Source organism: Telmatherina bonti (assembly GCF_933228915.1).
Source record: "Telmatherina bonti genome assembly, chromosome: 6".
Lineage (NCBI taxonomy): Eukaryota > Metazoa > Chordata > Actinopteri > Atheriniformes > Telmatherinidae > Telmatherina > Telmatherina bonti.
The window spans coordinates 28190336-28206435 of record NC_136624.1 but is presented as its reverse complement, the minus strand read 5'-3'; the positions used below and the strand labels follow the sequence as shown (position 1 = coordinate 28206435).

At 38.2% G+C, this 16100-nt stretch overlaps 1 protein-coding gene across 1 annotated transcript in view; it reads right to left on the bottom strand.

Moving 5' to 3' along the window:
* cacna2d2a (calcium channel, voltage-dependent, alpha 2/delta subunit 2a) overlaps positions 1 to 16091 on the bottom strand; it is a gene marked incomplete at both ends in the record, with an annotated part of 156082 nt that extends 139991 nt beyond the window's left edge. Inside the window, 2 exons of the mRNA XM_079241511.1 lie at positions 11988 to 12069; positions 15976 to 16091. Coding sequence (XP_079097637.1) covers positions 11988 to 12069; positions 15976 to 16091 — 198 coding nt within the window. The remainder of the gene's footprint in view (positions 1 to 11987; positions 12070 to 15975) is intronic.
* Between the last annotated feature and the right edge of the window lie 9 nt (positions 16092 to 16100).

The window sequence follows — 16100 nt, the reverse complement described above, 5'->3', positions numbered from 1 at the left end:
GGCCTATGCTAGCTTAAGATCACTCATGCTTTTCAACCAATCTGAAAATGAAGCTGTGAGTTAGTACAAAACGGCATTTTGTAGGGTGGTACAAAAGATTACTTTTATTATCTATTAGTAACTGGTTAGACTGTGTTATCATAAGGCCTCCTGCTAAACCAAGAAATGGGCTCCAGTCGACTTTTTTTTGCATTTATGGGGGTATTTTAGATCCACAAATTTTAAATGTAAAACAAACACAGAAAAAACACAACAAACTGACACATGCTTGCTTAAATTAGTAGCAAACAGCGCTTTATAAAAGCAAAAGTGATCAGCAAAGGCAATGTGGTTGGAGTTTATTTGCATTATTTACTTAATATACACACATTTTGTGAGCATTTAAGCATCTAAGTCCCCTTGAACTTCATGATGACTCATTTGCTTTGCCAGGATAGGTTTTTTAAAAAATAATCTTATAAAGTGAAGCTGTATGCAGGTATAATCTGTCAGTGCTGGAAGGTTCACCTCAAAAGTCTTATTTAAGCGACCACAAAGATTATGGCCAAACAGAATGTCTGTATCTTCCATTTTCACATGACAAACCTGAGCTTAGGGAGGCACCAAAAGTTTATACAACACCTGCTGTTTTTTCAGCGTTTAATGAGTCACCATCAGGCTAGAAGACTAAAGACGACAATCTATAAATGAAAGCAGTGTGAGAACTCATTCCCTCCATCTGCCATCCAGACATTAAAAGTAAAAAAAAAGGAGTTTTTCTCTGTAGTATTTTCTTGTTTTGTTTCAGTTGATACTATCTGCTGATCGTGCGCCGTCAGTGTTGTTTTAAAGAATATCTCCTTCTTTGATTGTTTATTTATATGAATGTATAACACAGCAGCTTTTGGTATTTTTTTTATTTATTTCTAGCATAAATAAAAAAAACAGAATAGTTTAACATAACAACTATCAGGACTGAAAAAGAGCAGGATGAAGTCATAACTTATTTATTACTGCCTCCCTTTAAGATCACAGCCTTCTTTCCTTTTGTACAAACTATGTCATCCAAATTCCAGAAAATGAGAAAAACAAACTAACAATAATAATAAAATATCCATACGCACATGATGTGGTGAAAATGAACTTACCCCCGTCTCCTGTATCAACTCATGTGTGATAATATAAAAGTAAGAACATCATTCTTTATCTGCTGGGGAAAAAAACTAATTGAAACTTTCAAAAGAAAACTTGGCTATCAAAAGAAACACTTTAGCTTAGAATGTTATAGGCATCTTCTACTATTGCTGGTTTTAAAGCTTTAAATGGACTGGCCCCCCAGTACCCAGTCTGTGTTCAAATTTACACTTCAGCACGCTTTGAGGTCTGAGGGCCAGTCCCAGCTCATGGAGCCTAATACAAGACTTAGAGCACATTTACATCAGACTTTTTTATTCAAATCTGAGTCTGTTTGCTTGGAAAGTTCGCTTCATTTGGGGAACTTTGAATGCGCCAAACGAATTCTGATTCAGACCAAAGAAGCGGACTCAGTCCACCTACCAACACAGGTCTCGGCCCACTTCAAACGGACCAAATACAGCAAGCGGACTACAAAATAAGTCACTTCCTGCATTTGGCGTAGCATTGCATTGTGGGTAAATACATAGCAATTGCGTTAAGAGTCCTCTGTCTTGCCAGTTCATACTGCGATCATTGTTTCAGTGTATTTTCTGCAGTATACTTGCATAAGACAAAATAAAAAATAAAAAAAAACAGCGATAGTTTCATGCTCCATGTTTAGCTTTTGGAAACAGAGTTTTCTTCTTCATGCAGGTCTTCTCTTCTCGTTTGCTAAAGTCTAGTACAGCACCATGTTTGGTGAGAACAGGGATAATATTGTAAAGGTTTGGCACGCTTGACCAAAGTGCAGCGTGAACGCGGTCTTGGTCCGCATAGCCCCCCTACAACTTAGTCGAGTCCCCAATCGGACAGAGACTAGCGAGCTAACCTGATGTGAATGCACTTTTAAAACTAGAGGGGACAGGATCATCTCTGTAGTCACCCTCACACTATGAAACTCTCTGTCCTCTAAGTCCAAACTGCCCCCACAGAGTAGTAGTTTAAGTCTCTTCTAAAGACCCACTTCTATTTTATTGGATTTTAACATGACACAAGTTGTGCTGTCCTCTGTAACTTTTTATTTATTTTATTTGTTTACTTAAGTTATTTTATCTTTTTCATTTGATGTATTAATTAAATGAAAGCTATACATGCTTCTTGTTTTTATTGTTTCATTTTATTCATCAATATTGGTGATTTCTGATGCGCAGCACTTTGGAGACACGTTCGTTTTTTTTATAAAAGTGCTTTGTCAATAAAGTGGATTTGATCAATTACTAGTTTTTTTTATTTTTCAAATGAGTACACATGTAAATAGGAGAAATGGAGGGTATAGTCTACGCATTTGTAAATGTGTTGGAAGGGATACAGACGTAGGTGTAAGTGTAACAGAGCAATTTTATTGGTGGAGCACAAATCCCTGTGCACATTGTAGCCCCAAGAGAAAAGCCAGAGGCAGATTTAAGAGCAAGTTCTGCATGAAGCCAGAGAGCAAAATGGATAGATTGAGGAGACAGGAAAAGCTTAACCTCCAGCTTTTACACAGAGAGAAAGAGGCAGAGGACACTACATTCTACAGCAAAGAAATGTAGGTAGAACTTCTGAAGACCCTTCTCATAAGGCGAATCCTTCCTGCCTACACGATCACAATTAAAACACTTTTGTAAGTCTTCCACAGTAGCTCTACATTTAAAAACCACCCACTGCTGAGGCAACCCAATTAAAGTTATTCAGAACTGTGACCAATAAACCACAGACAAGTGCAGGTGGAGGAGGGAAAACCAGAGGACAAACCCTCAGAGACTTCAGCACACCTGAACATACATATACATTTATGTACTTATACATGTATATATAAAATGTATAAAACAACGGAGAACAAACAGCACACCTAACACCTCACATACACAGAAACACTCCCTCTGCAATCGTATGAATAAAGCACTTCACACCTGGAATTTTCTAGGGCATCACGCCACTCTACATTACCACCGCAACCCACTCAGGGAACTGTACCCAGTTGTTTCTCTCTGTCAAGCACAGATAGCACCAAAGACACGTCATGCTCTCTCTGAAACATCAAACAGACGGCGACTGAAAATTACACAAGCCTGTGAACACACTGCAAATAATAATGTAGGGAGACAGAGACAAGGAAAAAAGATTTGCAGCGTCTGCAAAATATAGCATCTCCCTCTGACAGGGCTGGAGCTTTAGCAGACCCCTAATCCTATTTTGACACATAATGCTATATTGTCTTCCTTTAAACAAGTACAAGGCCTTCTTTTTCCCCTAAAAGGCACTAGCAGCACGGATGTATTAGCTTTTTGTATTCCTTGAATTCATCAAACAGCAATTAGTTACACAATAAAGTCTCCAAATGTACCACAGTGGATGTCAGTGAAATTCAGTTGCTTCTACCGTCTCTGTCAGATTTGTGCTGACACTAAAGAGGCCCAAGTTTCCCCCCCAGTAGGCTTTTACAGCTCCATCCCGATAATTCACTGCACTGGATGCACTTGTAGTGATACAATAAAATGTTTCATAATATGACTGAGGAAGACATAAACACAAGGCACCATGCAGCACTGTGTCTTTAAGGGTTGCATTATTCATTTAAGTCAGCTGGCTTTATTCAAAGACTGAAACCCAAGGAAGCTTAAAAAAAGAGAGATATTTTTGTTTGCTGATAGACATAGAACAGTACATATACATTACCCACTGCTCAATTAAAAAAGAATAATTAAGTGCTGATTTAAATTACATCATGCTAGTCTCAAGTTTACCTGCATTGTACTTATTTTTAGAAAATTAATTCAGGTGCTATAATAATAAAGAAAAAAAAGACATCAGCCAGTCATGGTTTTAAACTGAAATAAATAAGTAACTGTGGACAGGATACTGTATCTAGTGTATGTGGTTTTACTTTTTTTAAACTGCCACAATTTCACTACAAACCCATTTCAAGCAATTCCTTTTGACGTTAACCCATGGTTATCTGCATGCAGGCTGCACTCTGCAGATATATGTATTTTCATTTATACAAACACCATAAACCAGTGCCAGGCCATCAAGCCGGCGAGTTGAGAAATTCTTCCAACCTTCCCCAGTGTCAGAAAACCAATAAAAAGGCAGAAAAATAAATACAGTGTGTTTGTGTGGCCTTCTGTTCTTCTGTCAGCCCAGGGGAGGCTGAGGTTGGGAGTAATGGTGCCGACCAGCTCTCACAATGCTTAACGTTGAGCTGACTACTGATTTTATGTGCCTCTGATGTCCACAGTTATTTTGTTGTGAGTTGTGTTTTTGTTTCGAGGTAAAAACGAAGTAAATGCAACAGACAGCACACAGACAGAGCAGCACTGGTTACAGGAGAGTTCCAAACAAAATAACAAATGGATTGCTAACAGACCATGTCTAAGCTTTCACAACCATGATATGACACCCAGATGACTCTGGACCAGCCAACAGGATGTCTGAATGAAGACAGAGTCTGGCTTTAATATCTGAAATGTGTATTTATATGCATATACAAATGGAAAGTTCAGTACATAATTAATACCGAAAAATTCACTGTTGTATCAATATAGCACTATTGTTATATTATTATAACATGAATTTTTAAGTTACTATAGTAAAGTTATCGGACCTATGCTGCTTTAGTAACTAGCAAAATAATCTTATTAGGTAAAATTCAATCTTCACTGATACAGGCGGTATCACACGGCAGGGATGACTGCAAAAAACACAAAGAAATGAGCTAAATGCTTCCACATTTTCCATCGTTGCCTCACATTCCCGCTAGATTTGTTTAAGTCAGTTATATAAAATAATACCCAAAGTGATGGCAACTTTCCAGAACACAATTCCGTTTCCATAGGGTTGTATAAAATTTCAGTCATGTTATGCTCCAGTCGAGTCTTGCAGATAAAAGTCGACTTTTCTGGATTAGAAAAAAGTGCTGAATTCTTTTATCCCGTTTAGACATTGGTTTTATGCTAAACAGTCATTTCAAAGCTGTCCTATAAACTTTTATTTTCAATGCCTACAAAAAAAATTACAAACATAAAATTAAAACATATCCAGTTTAATCATGCAGTTCTTACTGTAAAATTACTAACTCTGCCTTCATGGTTAAACTTTTATAATAAAAACAACAACAACAATATTAGTAGTAATAGTGGTAGCAGTAGTAATAGTAATAGTTTTAGTAGTAGTAGTAGTAGTAGTAGTAGTAGTAGTAGTAGTAGTAGTAGTAGTAGTAGTAGTATCAATAGTTATAAACTCTTGAACATTTTGGTGCAACATACATCTTAATCCAGAGAAGAAAGGTTAAATGAAGTGTTAAAAGATGCCATAATGTGTTGCACAAAATATTTCACCACAGATGCTTGGTTAATATTTGCCATTTACAAACATCTATTTCTATCCATAAATTTAAAACTAACAAGGAAAAAATATAATGTGAAAAACTGATTTTCTTTGTTCAAGAGGAATGCTCCTGGTTCAATAATGACATACTTGGCTAAAATGATGCTTTAAGAGGGGTTTATCTAATGACTTCTAGCACATATGTTAAATAACAGTTTGTTGGTACAGCAGAAGATCTTTGTGGGAATAAAAAATAAATGAATTAAAAGACATAGCAGTAATGGCTACACATTTTGCAGACCTCAAGAGGCAAGTTGTACCAGAAATGTCCCAGTACAGGGTTAAAAGAATACATTTCAGACATAATATAATCCTAGCCTGTTGTTTTCTGTAGTGAATCATCCACATGTGACCCAAAACACCTAATTTTATTCAAATCAAAAAATATATAAATGTCTAACCCTTTAACACATAAACCTAACCATATATTTTCAACTTGTAAACCTAACCACTTCCAATAAGTAAAATACCAATAATAATAATAATAATAATAATAATAATAATAATAACAACAACAACAACAACAACAACAACAACAACAACAATAATAATAATAATAATAGTATATAATAAAAAAAATATATATAATAATAATAATAATAATAATAAAAGAAGTGAGTGAGTGGACAAAAAAAGAGAAAAGGAAAATGCTGTGAAGGCATGAGGTTGTGATTTTTGTTTCCCCCACCACCATCTCTTCTTCTGTTTGCAGCCACATCAGTGTTTATTAAATACATCATCTTGTAGCAAAATGTCAAACATCGACATGATGACTGACGTAGTAAGACATCAAGCCTCACAGTCATTACGTTGTTAGACAGACTGGAGACAATGAGCGATAACGTCATGTCATAATAAGACACGGGGCACATCTCCGTAGGGAAATTCAGAATGGGAACGGCACAATTTGAGTCTGTATATGAAACCGCAACAGTTTGAGCTGCAGTCCAGCATAGCTGTTCTGTAATGAAAATCAGGTTATTAAACTGGTCATGTATGGCCGCGTCTTAGACCGTGTTTTAAAGGTTGGACGGTTTTGAGAAAATGACGATCAAGCCAACATGAAAAGGTTAGTTTTTCTTGATGCCCATGGTACACATGAACAGCAGATCATGTGCATCTTCATCTAAATGATCTTCCCATTTCATCTCATGTTGCATTCATTAATCATTTATAATGTACTTAGGCAGTATCCCGCCCACATTATCTTGATATGTCTATATTGTTGTCTCACTGATGGCACATTGAGAGATGGCAAATAAAAATGAAACTATGAGATCATACATATGACCATTATTTATTTTTTTATTACATCCTGAGAATAAATTAAATTACAGACACTAAAATTGCATTAAATCGTCTATTCATTTACACTTCTCAACCAAATTCTTCATATAAATATACACATAAATTATATATATGCAATTTCATTTAAACTTCCCAATTTTGAGTGGTTTTATTTACTAATCATTACTTTTGATCTTGTATTAAAAGCAACGTTAAAAGCACAGAAAGAGTAAACTGTCTGAATAAATGGGTGAAGTGATTGATGATAACTCAGGGATATCTAAGACACGCCATCAGGAAGGAAAACTAGAGCCTAAAGTGGAAGCCATGTTGCAGAAATAGCCTGCGATGTTTCAATGTTTCATACAAACAGAGAAGATGTTGCTGCTGCGTGAGATGAAGACCAGAAGATAAAGGAAAAGGGAGGGTGGGGGGGTCTGACAAATGAAGCCTGAATTCACTCTCACACTCCTTTAAAGGAAACTACTTGTGCTGAGAGAAGAGAGCATCAAGTCTTCTGCCAACACTGTGGAGGCTAAAGGAACTCTTAAATCAAGAGAAAAAGGCAGCTCCTACAATCAACCCGAATAATTGTCTACTTATATAATTGTCAGCACTCAGAGGAGTGGTGGGGAGGGGCGGGGCTGACATCAGCATTAGAGAAAGAAGAGGGGTTGTGGGTGAGAGCAGAGGTGATGATGTCTAGCAGAGCAACCAGCATTTCAGACAGATTATTGGAAATTTCTGTAGTCAGCAATGCCGGTAAATCCACCAGTCTACTTTCTAGAGATATCTGCTCATTGTGGATGGGGTAGCAACATACTGAATACAAAGATGATGACCGAAATTGTCTTCAGGCTGCATATAACCCCCCCCCCGAAAAGTGAGGAACAGAAACCTGCGGTGATCAAACGAAACAAGAAGCTTGAGACCAATGTAAACACCATAAAAGACTTGCTGCACACACAAATACACACATTTCCCAGCATGAGCATGCACATTGGCAGTACTACAGGCAAGAAGGTTAAACCTGCAGTCAGCATGTGGTCAACAGGCAAACGGATGATGTAGCGTCGGCAAAACAGTCAACGAAACAGGAAAGAGTAAAACTGACAAAAACCTGGGAAAAAAAAAAAAAAACAAGCTCGAAAACTGAGCTAAGCTCTCACTTAGCATTAGGCAGTCTGCCCTGTGTTCACTTGTGGTATATTGATCTGGATGCTGTTCTCAGGTTTCCAATAAACAAGAGTAACAAACAGCAAGAGGATGATGCGTGGAGGCAGAGCAGACACACCCTCGGTGTGATCCGAAAGGTTCAGGATCAGTCATATGCAACTGCCTAAATTATTCACGCTGACTAGACCCTGCTTTCTTAAATTAACTTGAGTTTCTTCTGAAAGTTATTTAAACATATGTTGCACAGAATCACCACTTCAGAGACTCTCTGTACTGATGCGGTGGAAATTGCTTTGATACCATCTGTCTGTCTGATGAAAGTGAAATAAAAAGAAAAATAGTTAAGACATATTACTTAGTAGACAAGTTTTGCACTCTTACAGTCCAAAAAAGGAAAATGCTCATATTATTATAACAACCATGTATATTCATAATAAAGTTACCTGTAACTTAAAAGCCTAAATTTGATATTAAAAAGTATATTTTAACCATAAGAGCTTAATATCTTAGTCAAGGTGTGTGTGTGTAAATAGATATTATATATATATATATATATATATATATATATATATATATATATATATATATATATATATATATATATATATATATATATATATATATGTATATATATATATATATGTATATATATATATATATATATATATATACATATATATATATATATATATATATATATATATATAAAATACCGCTATAGCCCCCCCATCCACTTCACGTGTTCGTAAGCCTGCTGAAAACTTACAGACAAAGCCATAACAACGGCATCACCATGGAAAACGGAAATGCTTTTTATTTAATCTTTAAGGTTTTTTTTTTTTTAAAAAGCCACAAAAAAAGGGCCATAGTAAAGAATAAAGAACGTGATTAAAGCGTGTAATATTGTTTAATAGTTGTCACCTTGAGTGCAGACTTCTCTGAAAATGTACGTTCATTCAAACAACGTTTTAAGACATGTCTTAGCCTTGGAACTAATGATATACTACTTTATATTTCTATATTTACTTTCTTGTTCTTTTTATGCATTCTTCGTTTCTACAGCGCTCTAATCATCGCATATATTTTACAGTTTTGTTCAGACGGACCAACATCATGGCAAAGCAGAACAAAAGCACTGAATCTTCTCCTTGGAAACGAGTAACTACTCTGCATTTTTGCTCAAAATAACAAACACATTTTTAATGATAAATATAATAACAATTATTGAAAATAATCGAGCTGTTGCTGCTCTGTATCTCTAATGAACCATCCGCAATGGCAGTGCAGAATGTGGGTGTATAGGCACACTGCTCCTGTTTTTTTCCTATTAAAACTGTTCTGAATAAGCCTGAGGACATGGAAACAATGCAAGTGTCCACGGCCGCCTCTCATCACCGCGTTCTGTAACACATCAAACACAACAGCACACATGATAATGAAGAGGATAAAGACTATAAACAGCATCCGTCTGCTCACATTTAAATGAACCAATTCTCATCCCACCCCCTTTCTATCATTTCATCCATCTTAAGTAGTTTGATTCTAAATATACGCACCAAACTGCTTGAACATCCATCTCGATTGTCAAGCCATCCTTCACCCCCCACCCCCCCCCTCTCCAAAATGCCCACCTCTTCTGCTCTACAAGCCGCCCACTCTCCTTGTCTATCTGCACGCCTCACTTTTCCATTCGAAACTTCCACCTCCTCTGATAAATCACTCACCCACTATCTTCCTATCACTCCCCCTGGGCAAAAAATAACATCCTGACCCAACCTGGGTAGAGTATATTAGGATGCAATATTTTCTCATTTAAACAACTTCTTATGTTTTTTTTTTTTCTTGGTAACATGCTCAGTATGCAGAAATTCAAACAGGAAAATATTGCACATCACCAAGTTATTTGTCAAGTCAACCAGTTCCAAACATATTCAGCTATTTTCTTTGCTGTCCCGCCTTGACGTTTCTTCTTCATTCACCCGCTACTTCGCTTGTCAGAAAAAATGAAATCTCAACCAGGGGGTTCAGAGCAGACTACATGATATTCAACTTAGTTCCCTTGTCTCTTCCCATGTAAGACAAACTCAAAAATAATTTGCACACACTTTACATTTTTTTGTCTGCGAGAATAAACTGCGCATGAAAAGGAAGGGGGCGCAGAGGGAGGCAATCTTGTTACCAGCCGGCATAGCCCTGGGAAGATTTCTATCAGACACACGTAAAGAGAGAGGCATCCATTTAGAAAATGGCTTTTCTAGGCATGCTGGGCCATTTAGCACACCCTGTGACGACTCCTGTTTGGGGCAATGATAAATGTTCTTTCACACGCAGTCTGTGCACACAGTCAGGCCAGCACATGCACAAGCACACACAGCCATATGGGCACCCCGCACAACAGATCACTGGGATGGACGTAACATTTACAGAGACCGGCTTCATGGGGTTTCAGCTAACAGAAAGTACATCAGACACTTGTTGAGTAAATTAGTTTAAATCCACAGAACTTCAGTCCCCCTCAGCGCTTAACGCCATGTCAACACCACATCTCAGTATTAGGTCTCGCTAAGCTCCAAACAGTCAGCTATGTAATGATAAATCATTTCTAAGTTTTACTGCAGGCACTTAAGATGCACCATGGTTTATGTGCACCACATGTATAATATTATTTTTCATGTAAAAAGCAACAACTGCACAATAAATAATAAATAATCTGTTATTACAATTAGAAAACTAATTTATTGGACCAAAAAGAATAAGATTGATCAACATACAAATACAAATAGACTCGAATTAACTAAAATAATAAAGTCAACCTTTCAGGATTTCGTAGTCAGTAAAACGCGCTGTTTGCTGATAATGCCTTAGGTATTGTGAACTTATCATGTTTTGTTGTTTTATTTTGTTTTCTCACTATGTTCCAACATTCTGTTCAGGGTCATTTAAAAGTGAATACAAATATTGTTTAATAAAATCAATAAATCCGCTTCAGCAAGCAGACTTCGTCCCCAGAAGAACACAATATGTGACCTTTCCGGATAGGACTGTACTCAAACTGTATTAAACTTAAAATATATGTTTCTCTCCCAACCTTTTCTAAAGCCCACTGGGTTATCTCCAAAGCCTAAACTGGTGTAGTTTCTCAAAGCTTACAGAGTTACGTTTTCAGCGATACATCACCTCTATCAAACAGCAGCGATGTCCTTTTACCTTGAAACCAGGTTACTTTAGAAGTGAACCGCTTTGTAAGATGTCAACGTTGCTCAGTGGGTACACTGGAAAAAATAATACTTTCACAAACTCAAAAAGGCAAATGTTTTGATAGGTAAACACACTTAACCACTCTCTATCACACACTGAGTGTCTGCCTTATATCATCTAATGGTCATTACCCTTTAAACCATAGCAACTTCTGACAGCTTACTTCCTTTACTCTGGGATCCATCAACGTCGCTACCACACAACCAAGCGTTGCACAACCCACTGGTACTGCGAGCTTTAAAGCCACAGGATCCATACAGGATGGATGAATCACACACCCAAACAGTAATAATGACACACTTATCTCAAAGTGCTTTACAAACCCTGGAAGCATGGCAAATGTGCAGACGACAGAAATATGATGAAGCAGTGTCAATAACACTGCTCCACCATCTGCTCTGCCACCAGACACACACACATGTTTCAGGAAAACTGATACAAGGATGGGACACAAACAGCCAAATCCATGTTCTGCTGATTTTGCCCTTCTTAACAAGTCAGTTACTGCCAGAACTTTGGCAAATTTCATTACTTTCTATGGGATTCACACTAAAACAAAAAATTAAAAAAAAACTTTTCTCACAAGGCTTTGATCCTTTAAAGAAAGGAACTGTCTGCTCTGCTTCAACAAACACACTACCTCAGAGACACACAAGCGCTAATGTTGTACAACCTAGCCCAGTGAAATCTGCTTAATAATGCAGGAGAATGCAGTGTCACATGCAAGAGTGACGTCAACTTACCGATCTCATCTGCTGAGTTCCAGTGACGTGCTGAAGAACCTTTTCCAGCTCCTTCTCAATGCGTCCGGCCCAGTGACTCATTCTGGGAAATAAGACAAGACGATTTCAATCTGTTTTCCAAAACATTAACACCCGAACATGTCAGCACAAGAACCTACATTGCTCTGTCACCACATGTGAGCGTTCATAAGATTGTGGTAGTGAGTCTGTCCCTATCTTTGTGTAGCTCCTGTCTTTCTGGCAAAGTGCCACGTGTTCCCTCGTTTCTGGATCCCTATCTGAAAGTATCCTCGCCGTATCTCGGCTAATGTCTGAGTTAGTCATCAGCACCTCCTTTCCCCATCACATCCTGCATATACCTGCTCGATACTGGCAGGACTGGCAGCGAACGTGCCTGTCTTGGCTCGGCTGGGATCAGCAGCTCTGCAATAAAACTGCTCAGGTCTGACAGAAGTGCACCCTAAGCAGGAGCTGATCTCCGTTAGACGGAGCCAAGTTTGGAATTAAGAGATCAAACGGTTGGAGCTCATCACTGTACATCTCCCAGCAAGCAACAAATGACTTAATGGATCGAGATTTTTTTTTTCCTAAATCATTTTAAAGAAGCTGCAGGGGCTAACCTGCCAACCTGAATATGGGCTACTCAGTCCAATGGGAAGTTTTCACTGGAAAAAGTAAAGAAACAAAGTACTGAAAGGTAATCTTTCAGCAATCAAATAAATCATTCTGGCAAGCGTTTGCTAGCCTAGCACTGATTTGGTGCCAACCTTTTCTTTCCAGCAGCCTACAGGTAGCTAATCACTAGCATCAACATCACAACAGTCGTTTGTCTTTCAATACCATGACAGGAACAAATGTCATCTTTAAATGTCAGATTTGCTCAGAAGACAGAAGGGAAGACAAGAGTTATTAAATTGAGTAAATCTGCCAAACAGTGACAGCGCTCGCCATAATCGCTAAACCACAGCAGGCCTCGTCAGGGGAGGAGCAGCAGAGGAAAGATGCCAGCCGGCATGCATGTTGCCTGTGTTTAGGGTGACAAGATTAAGAGAAAACAAGTTCCAAAAAAAACAAATAAACAAATGGGGAAAAATAAAAGTACAGGGTATAAAGGGGGAACCACTGTGGTGAAGTGGCTAAGTAAGAAAGGGTCTCCTGCATAAGAAATAAACTAAAGTAAGTTTACTCTGAAGTTAACAGAACAAGATGCAATGATACAAATTCTGCATTCGATTTGTACTCAGAAGTCGGATTTTCCAAGTTCCCTGTCAGAAATACGTAAACGTCATCTGAATTCGGAAATCCGACTGAGAAAGTCCACTAGCATCTTCCTACGATGGCCTCTACTGTTTGATTTCTTGCTTGTGTTGTTCTCACTCATATGTATGTCGCTTTGGATAAAAGCGTCTGCTACATGACTGTAGAATAGAATAGAATAGAATAGAATAGAATAGAATAGAATAGAATAGAATAGAAAGTGGAAGCAGACCCACCTGCGTTGAGTTTACTAGTAAAAATGGCCGCCCAACAAAACAAGGTTGAATGAAACCAGTAGTACATTTATGTCTAAATGTACTTGTTTATTTGTACATGAATTAAAGTTCAAGGTAGTGCTTTGTAGCACTACCTTGAACTTTAGGAATGGTTGCTAACATGTTAGCATCTGAAAAAAAAAGTTGTCGTGGTGCACCACATTAAACTTAACTGTGTTTCCTGGCTCTTTGTGTGTGCCTCTGGTGTTTGTTTTTTTTTTATGTATCTTCTCTTTAATATGATTTATGCTCACCAAAATATGTTGGAAAAGCAGAAAATATGGTGAAATGAGTCTAGATGGAAGGCCTGTGCATTAGCCGCACACTGCCACTATGTGCATTCTGCTGCAATGGATCTCATCACTGGAAGTGCCACGCTCAAATCTATTAGGGCAGAAGGTGAACTATTTTGTAGTATGTGGAAATAACATTTTGGGGATATAGCCTTCTGTGTTTTATCATGGTTAAAAAAAAAAATAGCAAATGAAAAACTGAACACAGATGGATTTTTTTTCTCCCTTTTTGTAAAAAAAACTTTTACTGTCAAAACATTGATTTAGATTCCTTCTATCAGAAAGGTTCCTCCACATTACTTAAAAATGTGTAAATAATCTTGTGTATCGCAAACACTGTCTACATGAACAACATTACAGTAACAACACGTATCAGACCATTTATTTAGGTGGCAGGGTTTGGGAAATGTAAACTTTATTTGCACGGCTGTGAAATGAACTGTAAGATATTTTGCCCTTTCCTATAGACATGCTTCCTCAGCTGGAGCTCAAACACACAACTGCAAGCCGGCTGCGTATGTGTGTGTATTACAGGCCTACACATTCAGATCCCCACACACTCTTCAATTATCTGGCAAACTCTGGCAAACACCACAGTAAATGTGGGTGACCCAAAACCTAGTTTATAAATCCCATGTGGTGACTGATATAATATGGACTTTAACAAGGGCACCACAGACTTCATGGGTATAAGTAATGAGATGGCTTTGTATGAAAAAGGTAAGCAGTAAATGTGCAAAAGAAAAAAGAAACCGTCTGCAAGATTTCACATATTGCATTAAAATACTGGCAAATGTTTATGTAAATATAGCTATTTGAAAAAAAATAATGTGACTTTTGCTTGCAAGGTAACTATATAGGAATGTATTACTTTGCAGAGCTTTAGTAATGAAATCAGTGATCCAGCTTATTGTAGTTTTTAATCACTGGACATTTCCATAGTGGAAGAGTGGTTTCTCTGAAAGTCACCTTGGATGGAAAATGAACAAAGCTGAGATGTTCAACACATGCATCACAGAGGAATCATTCAGATTCCTGTCATTTCTGTAGACCTGACTTACTCATCAGAACCACCGGCTACTTGTGTTCACCTCAGATCATCCCGTCATGGCAATCACAAACAGGGCGACGCAACATTTTAAGCAGAAGAGTTACTGTAGCGCTCCGAGGGTCTGAACAAAAACACGCAACAGTTCCAAACCTAAAGAAATGCTCAGTTAGACTAAAACACGCCGGCTGCTTGTCCAACTTTTCATGCAGCTGAATCAAGAGTAGACACAGGTGGCAAATAGTTGCAGCAAGTTGTGTGTCCTCCAAGATGAAACCCCTTGGACTGTTCGGATAAAATAAGAAACGTCTTTTACTTCTTAATGTTGTTGCAAACTATGATGCACGCGGAAAAAGTCACACAGTTTCCTACAACTGCTGCTACCTTTTGTACCTTTCATTGAGATGAAGCTTCACAATAATTCTGGGTTGTTGTTTTGTTTTTGTTTTTTGTTTTTTTTTGTTTTGTTTTGTTTTGTTTTTTTTGTTTGTTTGTTTGTTTTGTTTTTAACACTACATTTTTTGTAGTAAAATGATCCCGTTTAAAATGACCCTGTGCTGAGTTAGATATTCCTCCCACACGGTGCGCGTGCAGCAGCCTATCCAGAGGACTTTAAAAATGTCTAACTTGGATGCTCCCCCACATGCAGTGACCACACAACAAAGCACCAACCTTTGATGGTTTTCTTTTTTATCCTGTGAATGTTAAAACAAATAAGCTAGCCGCTTTGGGGGTTTTTTTTTTCCACCAGTGGCACGTGAACGTGTGCGCTCCCTGTAGCCTGTATTGACAATGTCAGGCTGAATGAGACTCATAAATGTCACAAGACATGACAAGCAACTACATTTTCTGTGTGAGGATGATGTTCATTACGCAGCATCAGAGATGGAAGCTGTGTGTGTGTGTGTGTGTGTGTGTGTGTGTGTGTGTGTGTGTGTGTGTGTGTGTGTGTGTGTGTGTGTGTGTGTGTGTGTGTGTGAAAACCAGTGACATGAGCTGCTCCAAGGTAAGCGGCGCTGCGTGTGTGCAGGCTTGTCGGGGCCACCTGTCCTGGTTCGGCGCTCCGCGTCCCGCTTTACCCCCTCCCCTAAAAAAGAAACATGCAGGGTACTTACGTGTAGTGTTGAGGGAAGAGGTGGATCCCGGCTGTCGGCGTGGAGACGCATATGATGAGTACAGTTTGGATTGTGAAGAGACAGAAAACACCGAACGACTGCGCGCAGATCGCCATTTTCCATTA